This window comes from Castor canadensis, chromosome 1 (assembly GCF_047511655.1).
Source record: "Castor canadensis chromosome 1, mCasCan1.hap1v2, whole genome shotgun sequence".
NCBI lineage: Eukaryota > Metazoa > Chordata > Mammalia > Rodentia > Castoridae > Castor > Castor canadensis.
The window spans coordinates 207,982,652-208,000,231 of NC_133386.1; the positions used below are offsets into that span (position 1 = coordinate 207,982,652).

General features: G+C 53.5%; 1 protein-coding gene across 2 annotated transcripts; it reads left to right on the plus strand.

Annotated features, from left to right (window-relative positions):
* The first annotated feature begins 1,632 nt into the window (after positions 1–1,632).
* On the plus strand, positions 1,633–14,480 carry Ifitm10 (interferon induced transmembrane protein 10). 2 transcript variants are annotated; one of them, XM_020168813.2, is made up of 3 exons: positions 1,633–1,797; positions 2,648–3,100; positions 13,867–14,480. In XM_020168813.2, the coding sequence occupies exons 2-3, from the start codon at positions 2,858–2,860 to the stop codon at positions 14,014–14,016; spliced, it is 393 nt and encodes a 130-aa protein (XP_020024402.1). In that variant the 5' UTR covers positions 1,633–1,797; positions 2,648–2,857; the 3' UTR covers positions 14,017–14,480. The 2 variants fall into 2 exon arrangements, with proteins under 2 accessions (XP_020024402.1, XP_073925850.1); XM_074069749.1 differs by lacking the exon at positions 1,633–1,797 and adding an exon at positions 2,061–2,257.
* Positions 14,481–17,580: the final 3,100 nt, after the last annotated feature.

Sequence of the window (17,580 nt, forward strand, 5' to 3'; positions counted from 1 at the left end):
TCCCACTCTCTGAGGGTTTTATCTATATCATTTAAGACTGACATTGTACAGTAGGCTCCAGACATGCCCAGCTATAGCTGTGCGCGGGGTCAGTCTGGGTTAGGAAGGGGAGGGCTTTGAAGAGGACATGGGGCTTGCCCAGGGGACGGGGATTCCTAGAAGGGTTCGGGGCTCACAGCACTCAGAGGTTCAGGGAGAGAAGGGGGTTTCAGGGGGGAGCAGGAGCCAGTGAGTGCCCAGTTAGAAAGGGGTCTCTGAAAAGTGCCAGGGAGAAAGGGGAGGAGGGAGGGTCATGGAGAGACTGGGGCAAATTGAGAGGGTCCAAGGAGACAGAGAGGAAGGTTGGGGACTTAGGAGAATGGGGGCTCAGAGAGGAAGAAAGCAGAGCTGCAAGGTTCAGATGGGTAAAGACAACCCACTCAGAAGGCACCTGCATGATGAGGTGGGGGTCTGAGAGAGGGACAGCCAGGGTCTTCTCCAGGGGCAAAGGGGGCTTCTGGGACTTTTATGGAGCTGGGAAAGCAGCTGGAAACAAGTGTCCAAGAGAGAATGAGAAGGGACTGTGCAGGGGGCTGAGTCCGAGTCTGGGAGGACAGTGTTGGTTAAAGGAAGTGATATTAGAGACAGCAACCTCGTGGGATTGCACCAGGTTGGATGGGAGGTTGCAGTAGATGCATGGACTAAGCTCCAAGAAGACAAATGTTAAGGCCTCTGTGAGGGACCAGGGACCAGGGCCTTGGAGCAGGACACCTGCCCCCCTTGCGGGGCGGGGGGGGAGCTTGCCATTGCAGGGTGAGAGGACACTGGACCAACATGGGTGGATTATCATTAGGGGGCTGGACTTGGTGGGGTCAGATTTGGTGAAGGGGAACAGGAGTTCCAGCAGCGCTGGCTCAGAGAAGGGTACTGAGGATGGGTGAAGGACCGGGACTTCATAGGTCATCAGGGAAGGGGCTGGAGAGTGGCCAAGGGTTGAGGACTGTAGAGATCACATTATGTAAAGATGGGCACTCAGGTGGGGATTGGGCGAGGTGCACCCCACTTGGGCTATGACTGGGGGCCAGAGACTCCAGAAGGAGGCTTGGTTAGGGACAGGGACAAGAGACCAGATCAGGGGTAGGAACCTGGATGGGTGAGGAAGGGGCATAGTGAAGAGGACAGGCCCAGGGTACCACAGACTCTGTGGACTGGTGAGGGCTTGGTGAGGCTCGGATACCCACCAGGACGGGACTCATGGAGACAGAGAGGGTGGCAGGTTGGCCTCAGGCTCAGGCCCGGAAGAGGTAGGGCCCTAGGGGAAGGGGAGTGAGCTGGTGGAGGGCGATGGGGAAGAGCTAGAGGAAGGGGTTCTCTCTTTGAGGACGCCTATGAGAAGAGCTCCGGGGACTGCTTACACAGGGGCTGGGGTCCCATGAGAGTTTGGGGGCGGGGTGGCCCAGGAAGATGGGAATGTCACCGCGCAGGAGTCCATAGGGTCCCACCCCAGTGGGCCTGCTACTCCCCGAGGTCGCGGCTTCCGGCCCCCACCCTCCCCGCGGAGGAGGCGGAGGTGTCTGCGCCGCCGCGTGAGTCAGGCTCTGGCTGCAGCCGTGGCCGGCCTGGCGCTGCGGAGCGGGCGCGGGCAGCGGGCAGCGGGCAGCGGGGGAGGCAGCGGCGCGCCGAGCCCCGCGCTCTCCCCGCCCCCAAGGTTGGGCGGCCTGGACGCGCATCCGCGGACAGACAGCGGCCCGGGACGGCGGAAGGACGCGCGCACCGAGGCGCAGGGGTCTGGTTCGCCCGCCGCGGAGTCGCCAGTAGGTGAGGACGCACCGTCCGGGCGGATGCGGCAGACCCGGGCTGGGCGGGGGCCCGCGGGACCGCGGCCGCAGACCCCTGCGCTCGCAGCCCCGGTGCTGAGCACTCCGGGTGCCTGGGTGCCCCTTTGGAGAAGTGTCCGTCATTGTGCATCTGCTTGTGGCACGGGGGTGGGTGGCTTCGTGTGCGAGTGTGCGCGCTTAGGGTCCCGGGTACCGCTTTCAGCTGACGTTGGGGGTGGGGTGACGCGCAGGAGTTTGGAGCCCCGCACCTGTTTATCCTTGAGCGAAGCGTGGGAACCTGTGTGGTTGCGTGCGTCCACATTGCGCGCAACGGTGGGCATTTGTTTACCTGGCGTGGCTCAGCGCGCGGGTGTGCCCGGCTGGAGAGCCTGCGGGTGATGCTGGCGTTTGTGGCGATGGGTCTGTGCGCAGGTGTTTCAAAAGCTCCGCTCGTTCTGCAGGTGACTGGCGAGGGCAGGGTCATCGTAAATCTGTGTGCCCTGTGCACCGAGCTTTGGAGTACAGGGGGCTCCGTTGATCGCAGCAGGGTGTCTGTCGGGGTTTGTGGGTGTGTGTTTGTGGGTGCTGTTGTACATGTCAGTGGGTGACTGTTTGTGCGCAGATGGGAAAGTGATGAAAAGCCCTGACGTTCCTGCCAAGGCTGCTGCGAAGGGCTTTGGCAGTGGCTGGAGGGTGGGGGAGGCAGGTGGCAGGCTGGCAGCTGGCTGCCTGGTGGGGATTTCCGTCTCCGCTGGGCTGTTTATGGGGATGCAGGGGAGATGCTGCAGGACTCTAGAGTGGGTGTTGCTGGTATGCCAGGGTCCAGCTCCTTTTTCTCTCCCTCCCTCCAGGCTCAGGGCTCCGGCCAGTCCCCAGCCCTGCTGGGAGCCCCGGCCAGCACCACGGACGGCACCCAGGAAGCCCGAGTCCCCCTGGACGGGGCCTTCTGGATTCCAAGGCCCCCAGCAGGTTCTCCCAAGGGCTGCTTCGCCTGCGTTTCCAAGCCTCCTGCCCTGCAGGCTCCAGCGGCCCCCGCCCCTGAGCCCTCAGCCTCGCCCCCTATGGCGCCCACTCTGTTCCCCATGGAGTCCAAAAGCAGCAAGACCGACAGCGTGCGGGCAGCTGGTGCCCCCCAGGCCTGCAAGCACTTAGCTGAGAAGAAGACCATGACAAACCCCACCACGGTCATTGAGGTGTACCCAGACACCACGGAGGTGAACGACTACTATCTGTGGTCCATCTTCAACTTCGTCTACCTCAACTTCTGCTGCCTGGGTTTCATCGCCTTGGCCTACTCCCTCAAAGTGAGCCTGCGCGGCACTGGGTGAGGGGGGCTGGTAGGATGGAGCTGTGGCTGTCTTCTACCCTCTCCTTCTCAGAGGAGCCCATGAGAGGAGCAAGTGTAGTGGAGAATGTCAAAGGCTACAAGGACAGTAAGGGAATCCTTGTGGATCAGGAGAGATGGGGGAGTTGGCTAGGTCTGGGCAGACATCTAGGGGCTGCCCTTTCCTTTCTGAGCTGAGAAAGCTTCTTGACTGGGCTCGGGGACATCGATTCACTGCACAGCCAGCTTAGTTGAGCCTTGGGGAGTAGTAATTCAAGGCTTAGGATGCTGTCCTGTGGTCAGGGGACATGGGAATTCCAAGTGGCCAGCAAATGGGAATGGAGCCGGCATGGAGCTAATGAGGGTTGCAATTTTGTGCTTGCCAAAGCAGGAGGGGTGATCTCACAGACCCTTACAGACCACCGTCTTCTAGCCCCTCACCTGGGAACTTACACATACCCAGTTGGGCACTTGGTGTGAGACCAAGCCTGGTGGCCAGGTCAGCCCAGAGGAATGGTGGGGAAACATGTCCTATACACCCCCTCACCCTGCAGCCAGCATGAGCACAGCTTCCAGAGCCCCTTGGCACTGGGAGGACCTGGCTGGAGCAGAGCAGGGTGGCAGGTCATGGGACCCCATCCCCCCCACCCCAGGCAAAGTGAGAGAAAGACAGGGACTGGGAGGGGGCTGGTGTTAGATGTACTTAGGGTAGAGTGAAGAAGAACTGAGCAGTGCTGAGCTAGTGGATCCCCACCAGCAGGGTGAGGGGAGACAGGACTCGGTGCCCTCCCCACACCCTTCCACTCCGGAAGGAAGGCTTGGCTCACATTTAGCCAGATCATCACTTCCTTGAGCCCAGACTTGAATGGCCCAAGCCAGATGCAGTTCACAGATTGCAGCTGCCCAGTGATGTGGGGGTTGCAGGGGGCTGGGGAGCAGCAGAGGACTGCAGGGAGAGAACAGCTAGGGCAAGGCTGACCCAGGAGGAAGGACACCTGACAGCTCCACCTCTGATCCATCTGTGAGCTAGAACTGCACCCTGCCCCATATCACATGCCTGGCCATCTGGCTCTCCTGCCCTCCTGATGCATCCTCAGCCCTCCTCCCCATCACACTGCTCTTGTGCCTTCCTCTCCAGGCCTGGGTGCCTCATCCTGGACTCCACCACAGGACCACGTGTGATTCACTGCATTTGTGTGAGTGTGTGCATCGGGTGCATGCATGGATGAGGGAATTGCATGTGTGTGATTCACTCCTTGTTTGTGAATTTGCATACGTGTGCTCGAGTATATTGAACGAATTAATGTGAGCGTGTTGTGTGTGCTTGAGTGTGTATTTGTGGGTGTGAATGTGAGCATTATTGCATGTGTGAGTACAATTGCACGTAAGCACACGTGCATATATGTGGAGATGGTGAGTGTGTGCACACGTGCGTGCGTGAGTGTGAGTGGATGCGCATTTGGGTGTGTGATTGTGTGTGTGTGGAAATGTTAGTGTATGTGTGTTGAGAGTGCATGTGTGTGAGTGCACACACATGCGTGTGTACGGGCATGTGCTGAGGGCCAGCAAACGAGGGGCCCTGGGCACTGGTACTGGCCCTCAGGCCAGCTCAGCTGCGCTTCCCACAGCAATGCTGAGTAGAGGGTGGCATTACTGGAGCATCTGAGACTGCAGCTGGCAGAGTTCAGCCCCCCCTGGTGCCCTCTTGCTGTGTGCCGCCCAAGGCCTGAGGACATGTGTCTGGCTGCCTGGGCTCCTGTACAGAAGCTGTCCCTTCCTGTCCTGGCTCAGGCTGCAGCCGGCTGGCTGGCGCGGGGCAGCCCATCTGGTGTAGGTTGTAGGTAGGTCAGGCGTTTCTGAATGGTGCCGGGCTTGTGCTGGGTGGGGGTGACATGAGGTTGGTGTTCTGGCAGGCAGAGAGGGCTGACCACACCTCCCTCCTGATCCTTCCTAGGGGCAGTGGAAAGGCTTTGGGCTTCCCTGGGAGGCATGTGCATAGCAAGCATAGAAGGGGCTGGCTTTGGCACAGATGTCCAGGAATTTGTCCACCTGTCCCTCCAGCTGTAGTCTCCTACCCCTTGTGCACTTCAAGTACAGCGGGCGGATTGGGTCTCTAGAGCTTGGCTGAAACCCCAGCTTTGGGGACTGACTAGCCCTCTCACTTTGCTGCACCCCTGTTCCTTCATCTGTTCACAAATTAAGACAAAATGCCCTTCAAGCCAGCGTGTGAGCAGGTGGGAAAAAATGCTGCATCCCTGCCTGCCCTCCCTGTCCATCACCCATCAGACCATCCTCCACCCATACAGACCAGGTCAGCTCCACACAGGCTGTTCAGCAGCACGGAGACTGGGCCTCATTTTTCCCAGCCCCGTGTCTGGGAAGGGCAAGAGAGATAAAGCAAATCAGTTCTCCATTCATTCAGTCATGGTGTCCAGACATACTGCTGGAAGGTGTGCAAATGTCTCATCTTGGTATTTAAGGTTCTTTGAGACCATTTTTCATTCCTTCTCCTGGCTTCCCCAAATACTCCCTGTCCATCATTCTGGGGAATCACATGTGCCCTTCTCTCTCTTTTGTGAGATCTAGGTCACTCTCCTGTATAACCCTCCTGCTTTGGTTATATTGCCTGTCCTTTCATCTTGGTGTCATCAGTGTCCAAGACAGAAAGACCAAATTGGGGGTCAAAGAATGTTGTTTGAATGGGTGGATAGATAGAGGCTATGTGATGAAATGTACTAAATGTCCCAGTGTTTCAGACAATGTGTCACACCCAGCTTGGGGCCACGTGGGGTTCAGGCACTGGGGACTTCTGGGAAAAGGCAGCATGAAGGATGGGTGAGGGGAAGATGAGGATCAGAGGCAGCCAGGATGCACTGCACTTGAGCTTACCGCAGGAGGCTGGGCTTTCTAGTGACAGGGAAGTCCAAAGAACAGATAAAGAAGGAAGATGCTGAGTTGGTTTTTGTATTGTATATATTTTGTCAGTCTCTCCTTTCTCACTTATCAACATTATGGATCCACCCAGCCACCCGCCCTCATACAGTCATGTGACACTTCACTCAACAACAGAGCACATATTTAATGGTGGACCTATTAAGATCGTATCGCCTGCTGATGTCATGGCCATCTTAGTTTGTATAAGTGTACTCTATGATGTTGGCACAATGATGAGATCTCTGAGTGACACATTTTTCAGAACATATCCCTCTTATTAAGTGGTGCCCAGCTACATAAATCCACCCTCCTTTGTTCCCTTCAACCCATCCAAATAGCCACTCAGCCCTCCAGCTGTCCATTTATACACAGTCATTCGTGCTTCTTCCTCCTTCCCCTGTTCTCCCATCTCATCCTCACCAACCTCCCATAAACTATTCCTCTAACGTCATTATCTTAGTAACTTGCCCCACTTTACTTACCAGCCCTCCCTGTCAGTATACTCAGCGATCCACCCATCCCTGGACCCGACCCATGGGGTTCATCCTTTAGTCTCCCCACCCTCCTTCCATCACGCTACTCTTGTAGCTGAGTCACACATGTCCAGCCATTAAAAGCCCTTCTTCACACTCATCTTAATTCATTTCTCCTCTCGCCTCCTGACTCATCCCATCTGTCAAAGTAATTCCCCATTATCACAATTTCCCTTCCCTCTCATACATCCATCTCTGCAACTATTCTTGCATCCATTTAGCCACTTCTTCCCTCCTCTTTTGCAGCTCCCTCCCTTCTGCCCTCCCCACATGCTGAGTTCATTAATTTATCCATCCATCCTCACTGTATCCTCAAATTGCATTTGTCCATCCTCCCACCTGTCCACACACTCACCCATTCTTTCATCATGAATCCATCCATTCACCTGCCCATCTTTCCATGCCCTACCAGCCTGACCTCCTTGTTTCTTCCACTCATCCCCAAATACCATCCATCAACACACCCAAGTCATTCACCTGTACCTGTACCCAACATAACACTAACAAACCTTTTCATCTTCCCACTCTGTTGACCCTTCCTAATCTATCTTCCTCCCTTCTACTTTTCTCTTCTTCCAGTTATTTCCATATCAGTGATCATCATTCAATCAACTACCTATTCATCCGTCTTCTACCTCCCTCCTCCTCCTATCCAACCTTTCACCTCCTGTGTTTCCCACACGGCCATATGGTTCTGGTTCACAGCATATGTTTGAGTCATAGCCACACCACTTACTAGCTGTGAAATCCTAAATAAGTAACTACATTGTTCCTGATTTTCTTTCTTGTATGTCTACCTGAAAATGTTGTTGAGAGAAGTTAACATATGAAATGTTCAGTCCTGTACTTTACCATAGTTCCCCTCCTCCTCCTTCTTTTTCTTCTTCATCGTCATCTCCTTCTTCTTCTTCTTCTTCATTTCATTCATCCACCCCCTTCTCTATTCATACCTCCATTACCTCCACCCATTCATTCACCTTTGTAGGGTCTTACTCAGACATCCATCCATCAATAGAGGGATCCTTGATTTCATTCAAATATCCATCCTTTTCCCAGCTCTGCGTCCCTCTGGCCATCTCCTCTGATCATCTCCTCTCCCGTTGCTTCCTCTTCCCTCCCTCCCTTTCACCTAGCTAGCCACTCCTTCCAACAACTTGTTTGATATACAAATTTGTCAATGCAAACATACTTCTCCACTCCTCTCCCTTCTCCCTGACTTTCTTCTCACTTACCCAACTGTACTGTCTCAAATTCTAGCCATGCACTCCATTTCCCTGTCATCTACCCACTCACCATTCTTCCTTCCCTTCTGCCCATCAGTACAGCCTACTTGTAAGTCCATCCACTCATCCACCCACCCACCTTCCCACCTTTTCTTCCCCACTTTTGCCTTCCATGCATTCACCCATCCCATGTATCTACCTCCTGTTAACCCCTCCCCCCACATCATCAGTTATTCCTTCAGCTATCCTCCATCACACCACCCAATCCATCTACCATTTCTTCTATCCAGTTGATCCACACACTATCATGGTTTATTCATCTCCTCTTTCTCCTCACTCACTTGTAGCCATTGATCTTCCCTCCCTCCATACATTTTCCATCCTCCTTCATTTTAATAATCATTCCTGTCCTCTTTGTTATCTTCCCTCACTTGCCCTACTTTTTGCTGTCACCCTTACAGCCATCTGTTAAACTCTCTAGTACATCACCTAATCGTTGATTCATTCCTGTTCCCCAGCATCCTCCCAATAGTTATCCATTTACTCCACATGCTGCAAGCAGTAGTCCAGTGCCTTGTAAGTGACAAGCAATGCACAGTCCTTAACATGGAGCTTACCTTCTGGCAGAGAAGTCAGACAGTAATGAAACTCACAGTTACCCATGGCAGGAGGTGAGGCCAACTATGAAGCGTAAATGCAGCAGCAGAGGACAGGAGCTGCTGCTGCTTCATACAGGATGGGCAAAAAACTCCTCCTTGTGAGGCAAAAGTGACTCCTGCAGGAGCACAGGTGGCTAAGGAGGATTATCCAGAACCAGCCACAAGCATTGTCAAAGCCCTGGTGCTAAGTCAAGTCCGTGGCCAGTGTGGCTGGAATGGGGCTGAGACATAGGAGAGGAGACCAGAGGGTAGCTGAGATGCCCAGCTGTGTAGCCCGGTGAGTAAAATGAGAACTCTGAAGAATTTTAAACAAAGACTTAGTGTGCTGTGACTTCCATATGAAAGAGATACCCTTGCTGCTGAGTGGATGCAGAGACATGGCCCCTGGAGACCAAGCAAAGCACTCTGCACTACCAAGGCTCCAGCACACAGGGTAGTGGACATCCCCGTCCCCAGGGATTGGTTCCAGGACCCCCATGCTCAAGTCCCCTTTGTAAAATGGTATGGCACTTAAACGTAAGCTACACCACCCTCCCATGTTCTTCAGGTCATCTCTTGATAATCCACAATGCCTAAAAGAATGGAAATGCTCTGTAAGTACTTTTGCTGAATTGTTTAGGAAAGTGTTCAGTGCAGATTCAATTTTGTTTTCAAATATTTCCCTCTGAAGTTGGCTGACCCCACAGATACAAGGGCTGTCTGTACAGTCTGAATGGAAAGTACTGCTGAGTGGTATTCAGCTGGTGACCAAAAAAATGGGCCCGCCATTTACACAGGTGAGAAGCGCGGTAGGAGTTGGTTGCAAGGAGACTGTGCCCATCACCTCTTGCAGCTTGCAGTTTGTGCCCTTGTGTCCCCACCCCATCTACTTCCCCATAAACAGCCTGCTCGTCTCACTCCTTGTGCTACCGCACTTCCACACATACCTGCTCTGTCTTTGTTCCTCCACCTTCTTGTCCCCGTCCCCTACTCCATCCGTGCCATCCTTGGCTTTCCTCCCACTTCTTTGCCCGCTCTGCCCAGGCCTTTTTCCTGGTTGCTTTTGACTCTCTGGTCTTTGACTTGGGGTCCTCTTCTTTGTTGACATGCCCTTCCCTGGTGTCCCACCCAGGCTCAGACCTACCGTGTTTGTGCTGGTGCCTCTCAGATGTTCAGACTCAGCTGTGCCCTTGACCTTGTCTCTGAACTCCAGACTCAGACTGCACTCAACATGCCTAGCAATATGTCTGGAAGGCAGTTCTAACTCGTGTCAGAAACTGAACTGCAGAACGCCCCAAACCTGCTCCCCCTACACTCTTCTGCAGTTCACTTTCTGCTGATCAAACCAAAATCTAGAAGTCATCTTAAGTCACAGTCTTCTTGTCATTATCTGCACTGACCCCACAGAACGCTGTCAGCTCGACCTTCGATGTGTGTCTAGAAAGAGCTCCATCTTCCCACCCGCCATGCCACCTTCCCACCGGGACTATTAAGTGATTCTCCTCTCTCCTGCCTCCTGGACAGGATAGTCCCCTCTGCCTGATATTCAGAGTCACCATGCTAGAATACTTCAGACCGCCCGTTCCTTGCACTTCTAAATCACTCTGAAAAGCCCCCCAGAGCCCCACAATCCATTCCTGGGCAGCCCTCCCTCACCCTCTCCTTGTCTGTGCTCTGCCCTCCTGCACTGGCCTCTGGTTGCCCTGGGCACACTGGGAACCCCTCCGTAGAGCTTGTACCCTGCCTGACACACCTCCGCCCGGTAACATGGGACCGAGCCTTTCACCCTTGCCCGGTATTTATTGGCTTATCTTTTCATTTTCTTACTTTTTGTTATTGTTGTCCTGGGGGTGCATTGAGACATTTATGAAATTTCTTACAATATATCATCGTTAAATCATCCCCTCCATCATTCTTTATTCCCCCTCCCCCATTGGTCTTTTTAAAAAGAAGTTTTAGCACGGATTTATTTTAGTATAACAGGATAAAGTAAGGAGAAGTGGGGAGAAAAGTTTCCTGCTCCCCATGCAGGAAATGGGAGTAAAGACTCCCCTTGTCTGGTCTTCAGCAAGCTGGCCACCCAGCCAAGACTGAGCCTCCCCCAGCACTGTGCGCCCATGGCCGTCAGGTTTCTTTTTAGCATGCTTAACACATTGATCTCTTACTGACTGTGCTATTTACAGTGTTCTTGCCCTGACTGTAAACAGAGGGTTTATTTTGCTCCTTGTTACACACCCAGGACCTACAACAGCACCTCCACAGTCCTCGTATCACACGCAGGACTGCAGAGCAGGCCCTGGAGAAATATGGATTGATTGACTGAATGAGCTCACAAATCTGTCTCCATCTACCATCCACTGAGCACATTCTCCACCTGTTCCACCTGTGCAACTTGTGACCACAAGTCTACTTACCTTCCTGTTCCACCACCTAGCGTGTGCACCTAGGTGCCTGTCCCAATGATGTCCCAGGCACCTGCCCTAGCCGCCCAGCCACTCGCAAATCCATCTGTCCATCTGCCCAACCTCCCCAACCAAATTTTGGTCTCCATCCAAGCACCTGTCCCTTTTATCCAGCACAGTTATATGTCCATTTACTCATTGGCTCACCTGTGCTACCCAAGAGACACACTTCACACCTGTCTTTTTTGTCCGTTTGACATACATGAAGCTGTCTACCTGTGCACCTGCTCCCCCCATCCAGCATACATCTAGGCACCACCTACCCCCCTGCCCTGGCTATTTAGCAGAAAATCAAAAATTCATCCCCTCATCTGCTAAACAGTCCTGTGTCCATCAGCCACCTCTCCCGTGAGCCCAACACATTATCACGCATTCACCTGTCTGCCTGTCTCACCTCTGATGCACCTGCAATGCCCACCTGAGCACTGTCCTGTCCATGTGGCCTTCACTACAAATCTTTTCACCCACCCATCTCACTCATCCAGTGCGAGTCCACATATGCATCGAGCTGTCCCTCCCACCCAGCTCACATCCCTCTGTCCTGTGCGTGTGGTCCATGTCTGCTCACCTCCTTCCAGTCCAGTCACCTCCCCACTCCTCCTTTTCCTTTGCCTACTTTACGACCAGTCACCAGTCCCCATCCACCCGGTACCCCGCTGCCTTCCAGCTTTCTTCCCTCCCCTTCTCCATCCACCTTCAACATCCTGTGCGTGTGCCTCTCTCTGCCACTCCTTTCTTCCTCACGCCACGTATCCAACAGAGAAATCATGACCCAGAGTTACGTTAGGAATTCAGAGCTGCCTTACAATGAGGAGTGCCGTGAATGCAGCCCACCCTGCATTCACACGGAGGAAACCGTGTTCATCTCATGGGACCTTAAATCGTGAAATGTGTGTTATGCCTTGTGGTAAGCATCAAGGGCAAGGGTGAGTAGAAGGGTTGCTATTCAGGAAGAGGAAAGGAGTAGTGGGAGAAGGAGGGGGATGTGAAAGTGTAATGGTGGTGAATGTGATCAAAGGATATTATATACATGCATGAAAATGTCACAGTGAAACTCATTACTTTGTGCAATTAATATGCACTAGTAAAAATGATGCCCCCACCCAAAGAAATACCAGTAGAAGCAAGAAAAGATTCCACAAAGTGTTTCAGAGGGAACTTGACCCTACTGACACCTTAGTTTTGGACCTCTAGCCTCCGGAGAGAGAAGATGAAGGGTGAGACGAGGCTGTTTATTGTCTGCAATTCAGTGTTCTTGGCTCTATGAGGCCACAGATGAGAGCTCAGAGGCCAGCAGAGTCCCTTAACTTCCTGAGGTCACTGCTGGGTGCCTGCAGAACCAAGGTCCACCATCGAGTCTCTGGCGTCATGCTCCGTGTTCTAAGTGGGGACAGGATGGCCAGGAGCTGCTGAGTGTGCAGCAGATTTTTGATGATGGCTTATGGAGAACACGTGGTCAGTTACGGCAATGTGAGAGTTTAGCTGTGTGGCCTGTCCTACAAGAATGTCACACATCCACGCACTAGCAAAATGTGATTTTACACTGCAATTGAAAAAGAGGCAAAGACCAAATCCAGCAAAAGATGAAATCAGTCTTTCTGGAGAAAGTTATAAAAAAGTTAATTTGAACAAAGACTTCAAATAGTGGAAACTTAATAGGGGTGACTTGCCTCCTTTCTCAGGAGGAAGACAAAGTCAGTGACAGCCATACACCAGCCTGCTCTCCCTCCCCCTCCCTCCATCTTATCTTCCTACCCCACCCACCCCACTCTTTTTCATTCTCCCTCTCCCTCCCCACTGCATCTCCAGCCTTCATGCCTTTCCTCCTCTCCCTTTGCTCCTTTTTCCTCCCTCCGTCCACTCACAGGACTGTCCCTCCCCACTGTCAGCCTCCATCCTTCTGCCCATGTGTGCATCAGGCCCCTTTCCCACCCATTCATCCTCCTGCACACCCCTCTTCATGTCTCCACGCACCTGCCTAACCCTCCACCAGGTGATCTGGGCATCAGCCAGTCCAGCCATCTCTCTGCACGCCTGCCATCCTTCAACGAGCCCATGACTAAGCAAAGACTTTTTATCCTTTTTACCCTTCCTCTCTCTCCCTTCCCTTCCTCCTAGGCTCTGGTTTCTGCTTACTGCAAGTGCCCAGCCCACCATCACTACACTCTGGAGGAAGAGGAGGAGATGGAGGAGGAGGAGGAGGAGATGAAGGAGGAGATAGAAGGAGGGGTAGGAGGAGGAGGAAGAAGAGATAGAAGGGGAGGGGGAGGAGGAGGAGATGGAAGAGGAGGAGGAGGGGATGGAGGAAGAGGGAGAGGGAGAAGAGAGAGAGACAGAGAGAGAGATAGAGATCCTGGGACGTGCCACGGACTACGGACTACCGTGGCCTCTTGGAAATGGTGTAGTTCTGCTCCTGTCTCCTCAGGGTGCCCTGGACCCCACCCACCCCTTCCTCCACTTTTACAGCCCTTCCAGAGGTCACAGGGACTGCACCTGTCCTCCAGGTGCCACTCTCAGGCATCCCAGTTATTTTTTGGTTAGCCGGGACTCATCACATCAGGACACAGATGCCACCATATTCCAGTCACTCTCGCTGAGACCACCTTCCTCTTTTATTTCAGGTCATTTCCGACTCACCAAGAAGTTACAGAAAAATATGAAACAAACCCACAAATTCCTGAGCATCCTTCACCCAGAAGCCCCAAATGCTAACATTGTCCCCATTCCTTTTTCCTTCTCTCTTTGTAGGACTTGTCATGTAACCTAGGGGAGGGTAAGTTTCACAATGACACCCTAAATACATCCCCAAAGTAAGGTCATGTTCTAACACAGCAGCCAGATGGCTGTCACAACCAGGAAACTGGCCCAGAGGCCTCAGGACTCCTATGCCCCTGCTCTGCCACTCTCTCTCCATCCCTGTGCTAACCACTGTCTTGCCTCCTCCTTCCGGCTCCAGGTGCGGGACAAGAAGCTCCTGAATGATCTGAACGGGGCCGTGGAGGACGCCAAGACAGCCCGACTGTTCAACATCGCCAGCTCCGCGCTGGCGGCCTCTTGCATCATCCTCGTCTTCATCTTCCTGAGGTACCCCCTCACCGACTACTGAGGCTCGCAGGCCCCGCTGGCTGTGCAGACAAAGCCCTGAGACTATTTGCATGGTCTCTGAGAGGCAGGGTACCATGAGGGTCAGGCAGAGTGGGCACCCAGTCGGGGACCCCAGAGCTGTGAACCGGCAGCAAGCCTGTTGGAAGCTGAGTGCCCACGGGAGCAGGGAGCTCTTTCCAGCCACCCCGTCTGCCTCCTGTCCCCACCCTGCCTGTCTCTGGGGCCCTGGGCTTTTTCCACGCTGCTGCCCTAGCTTCTGGTGGCTACCCTCCTACTCCCTGTCACCCTGCCCAGGCTCCTGGGCTCCTCAGACATCCAGCAAGAAGGGCTTATGTGGGAGCTCCCAGGATGGGGGCTGCCAGCATCTGGGGCGTCCTTTTCCCCCTAACCCCACCCCCTCCAAGCTGTGACCCCGATCAGAGCTCTTGTATCTGTGAACTTTCAATAAATACCTGTCCAGCTCAACCAGCCTTCTGGCCATGCTCTGGGTAGGGCATGGGGTCACTTGGAGGTCTGGGGGCCTCCTTCAGGTACCAGCTGGTGATCCAGATGACTTTGCAGGAGGTCTGCTCTAGAATGCAGGCAGTCTTCTGTGTAAGACAGAAACAATGGGCTTTTTTAGTGGAGAGCACCCCACACAGAGCTCCCAGGGGCTCAGGCAGCCTCTGTGGAGAGAGAGGAAGGGGACAGTGTGCAGCAGGAACTTCACCCTGGCTGAAGGCAAGAGTGAGGAAAACCAAGCTGACCTGGGAGGCAGCACACAGCAGTGACATGGATCCCGGCCAGTTCTGTTCCATCCCAGGGGTTCATTACCCTTGCTCACTGTAAGATGAGGAAATGATCTTCCCCTTTCTCAGTCACTGCAAAGGTCAACTGAAAGTTGTGGTTTAAAAGTCAAGATCAGCTGGGTATGGTGGTGTATCCCTGTAATCTCAGCAAGCAGAGGTAAGAGGATGACAGTGGGAGGTCAACCTGGGCAAATCCATGAGACCGTATAGGAAATACAACTAAATCCAAAGGGACCAGGGATGGGGCTCAAGTAATAAAGCATTGCCTAGCCAAAAAAACCCAAGAGTGATGATCAGCTAAGATATGGCTGGCAGCAGTTGTGCTGGTCCAAGAGGCAATGATGCCCACAGATGGACACTGGCCACCTAGGGAGTGGGGCAAGGTGGGAGAGGGACAGGGCTGTGGACAGAGGGGTCTGTGGTGCAGAGCCCCCACCCTGTGAAGGCAAAAGGCGGTCCCATGGTGGGACTCTGATGCAGGGTGGGCAGTCCCTTGTGTCTCCAGGAAGCCAGGTGGACCGGATCCCAAGGGCCAGTGACTGCTGACAGCTAGAGACATGGCAGCTCATGGTTTCCCATTACACCAGTGGTGTTATCAAGACTGGCCCAAAGGGGACAGAGGGGACGAAGCTGGTGCAGGCAGGTATGTTTGGGGGGAGCTTAAGGAGGTGATTGGCAGCTGCTGGGGGCAGGACTGACTGACCAACTGGCCACAGACCAAGAGTGGGAGAGGAGGTTGACTTTGAGACACTAAAGACAGAAGTGCAGACAAGTGGCCTGAGTGGAGACCTGGCCTTGTGGACCACGGAGACAGGACGTTCTTCTGGCCAATCACTTGCCAGACAGGTGGAGGCAGTGAGGCTCAGGGATGGTGTGACCACAAGGAACGCGTGTGCAGGGATGTCTCTGACCACAGCAAGCCACCGGTCTGCTTAGTCCACCCCAGTTCAGAAGGAGAGGACTGGAAAGGACAGAGCTGGGCAGAGACTAGAAATACCTTGAGGCAGAAATGAGAAAGGCAGGACTGTCAAGTGTCACAGCAACTGCCTAGCAAGTGCCAGGCCCTGAGTTCAATCCCCAGTACCGTAAAAAAAAAGAAAAAGTGGCAGATAAACCGATCGGCCCCCACCCCACATCCTCCTGCTGAGCCTGAGGCTCCACAGGCAGCCAGGGTGGTTTGTGGCCTCTACAGAGAGGCCTGGGTCCTAGGAGGGTGGCAGAGAGCCACGAGCCTGGACGGGACTGCCTGTGATTGGACATTTCTACTGCTGATAAGCTCATCAGCCCACAAACCCAACACCAGTGACGCCAGGTAGGAGGGACAACTCCCCAGTCACAGATGTCACAGTGACAGGGCCGGACACCAAAGACAAAGGGGGCACGAAGCTTGAAATCCACCAGAGAGAAAACACAGGTCCTTTTCGCAGCCGTGACCTGCGGGAAAGAAAGTGTCTCCAAACGAACACTTCTCAAAAGTGGCGCGTAGCCCATAGGAAATGCACAGAAGTTAACTAGCACAAAACTGAGGACATTGCACAGGCTGGTGGCCTTTCACCCAGTGACCTGCCACAGAGCCAGCCAGCCAGCCGCAAGGGTGAAGGAAAAGCAAGTGCTCCCAGCCCCATCCACGAGTGAGCGGCAGACAGCTCCAGGGCTTCGGGCAGGTTCTTACAACCTAGTTGTGCATGCTTACACTTATTTGTCATCCAGGTATTTTTATTTTCGACAGTACTGGGGTTGAACTCAGAGCCCCACGCTTATTAAGGGGTGTTCTGCCTCTCGAGCCACACTCCCAGCCCATTTTTGCTTTAGTTATTTTTCAGTAAGTTCTCACACTTCTCCCCAGGCCGGCCTGGACTGTCATCCTCCTATATATGTGCCTCTCCCTCATAGCTAGGGTGACAGGCACGCACCATCGCTGCCTGGCTTGTTGGTTGAGATGGAGTCTCACTAACTTTTTGCCCTGGCTGGCCATGATCCTCCACATCTCTGCCTTCTGAGTAGCTGGGATTACAGGTGTGAGCCACTGCCCCCCAGCCCAGCACTGTCTTCTTTTCAACAAGTTCTTGCTTTTGGAAAATTTAATAAACAGAAGCTAAGCGCATCCTCCACTGACTATGGGTTCATCTGTGCTGTGTGTTCCTATGGCTCATTGGTTTCACCCCTGACTAATACTGGTATGAGGAGTAGGCCATATTTGCTGCTCGCGAGTATTTGGGTGTTTTCCGTTTTGTCAATTATGGGAGAAAACCTCAGGCAAGCGTTCCCACAATGCCCCTACACATCTGGACACCTTTCTTGGGGCCGCTGTGTCAGGAGGGTCACCAGTTGTCGGCTCTGGAAGGTACAAACAGTTTCCAAAGCGTTTGTGCCTCTGTTCCTATTAGCAAGGCCCCTGTCCCTGTGGCTTCCTGTCCTCCCCACACTGGCTGGAGTGTGTCTTTCTCATGGGAACCACTCAGACAAATGCATGGGGGTATTTAACAGTGGTTTTAGTTCATACTTCCCTGCTCGGCGACAAAGCTGAGTGTCTTTTTTATGCATTCCGTGGCCATTGGATGTCCCCTTTTGAGGAACGCCTGTGAAGAGCCTGGGCCATTTCTTTCCTTCTGGGCTGTCGCTTGTTCAGCAGATGCAAGCAGCTCCCGATCCGCAGCTCCTGTCACTCTCAGTGATGTCTTCTTCTTCTTTTCTTTTTTTTTTTTTGTTTCTTTTTAATGGTATTGGGGTTGAAACTCAGGGCTTCGTGCTTGCAAGGCAGGCGCCCAACTGCTTAA

Excerpts from the sequence above, each read along its gene's own strand:
- Ifitm10 (XM_074069749.1), top strand. The coding sequence starts at position 2,195 with ATGCTGGCGTTTGTGGCGATGGGTCTGTGCGCAGGTGTTTCAAAAGCT. Across the intron at positions 2,258-2,647 it reads AAGCTCCGCTCGTTCTGCAG|GCTCAGGGCTCCGGCCAGTC; the intron begins GTGACTGGCGAG and ends CCCTCCCTCCAG. Across the intron at positions 3,101-13,866 it reads CCTTGGCCTACTCCCTCAAA|GTGCGGGACAAGAAGCTCCT; the intron begins GTGAGCCTGCGC and ends TTCCGGCTCCAG.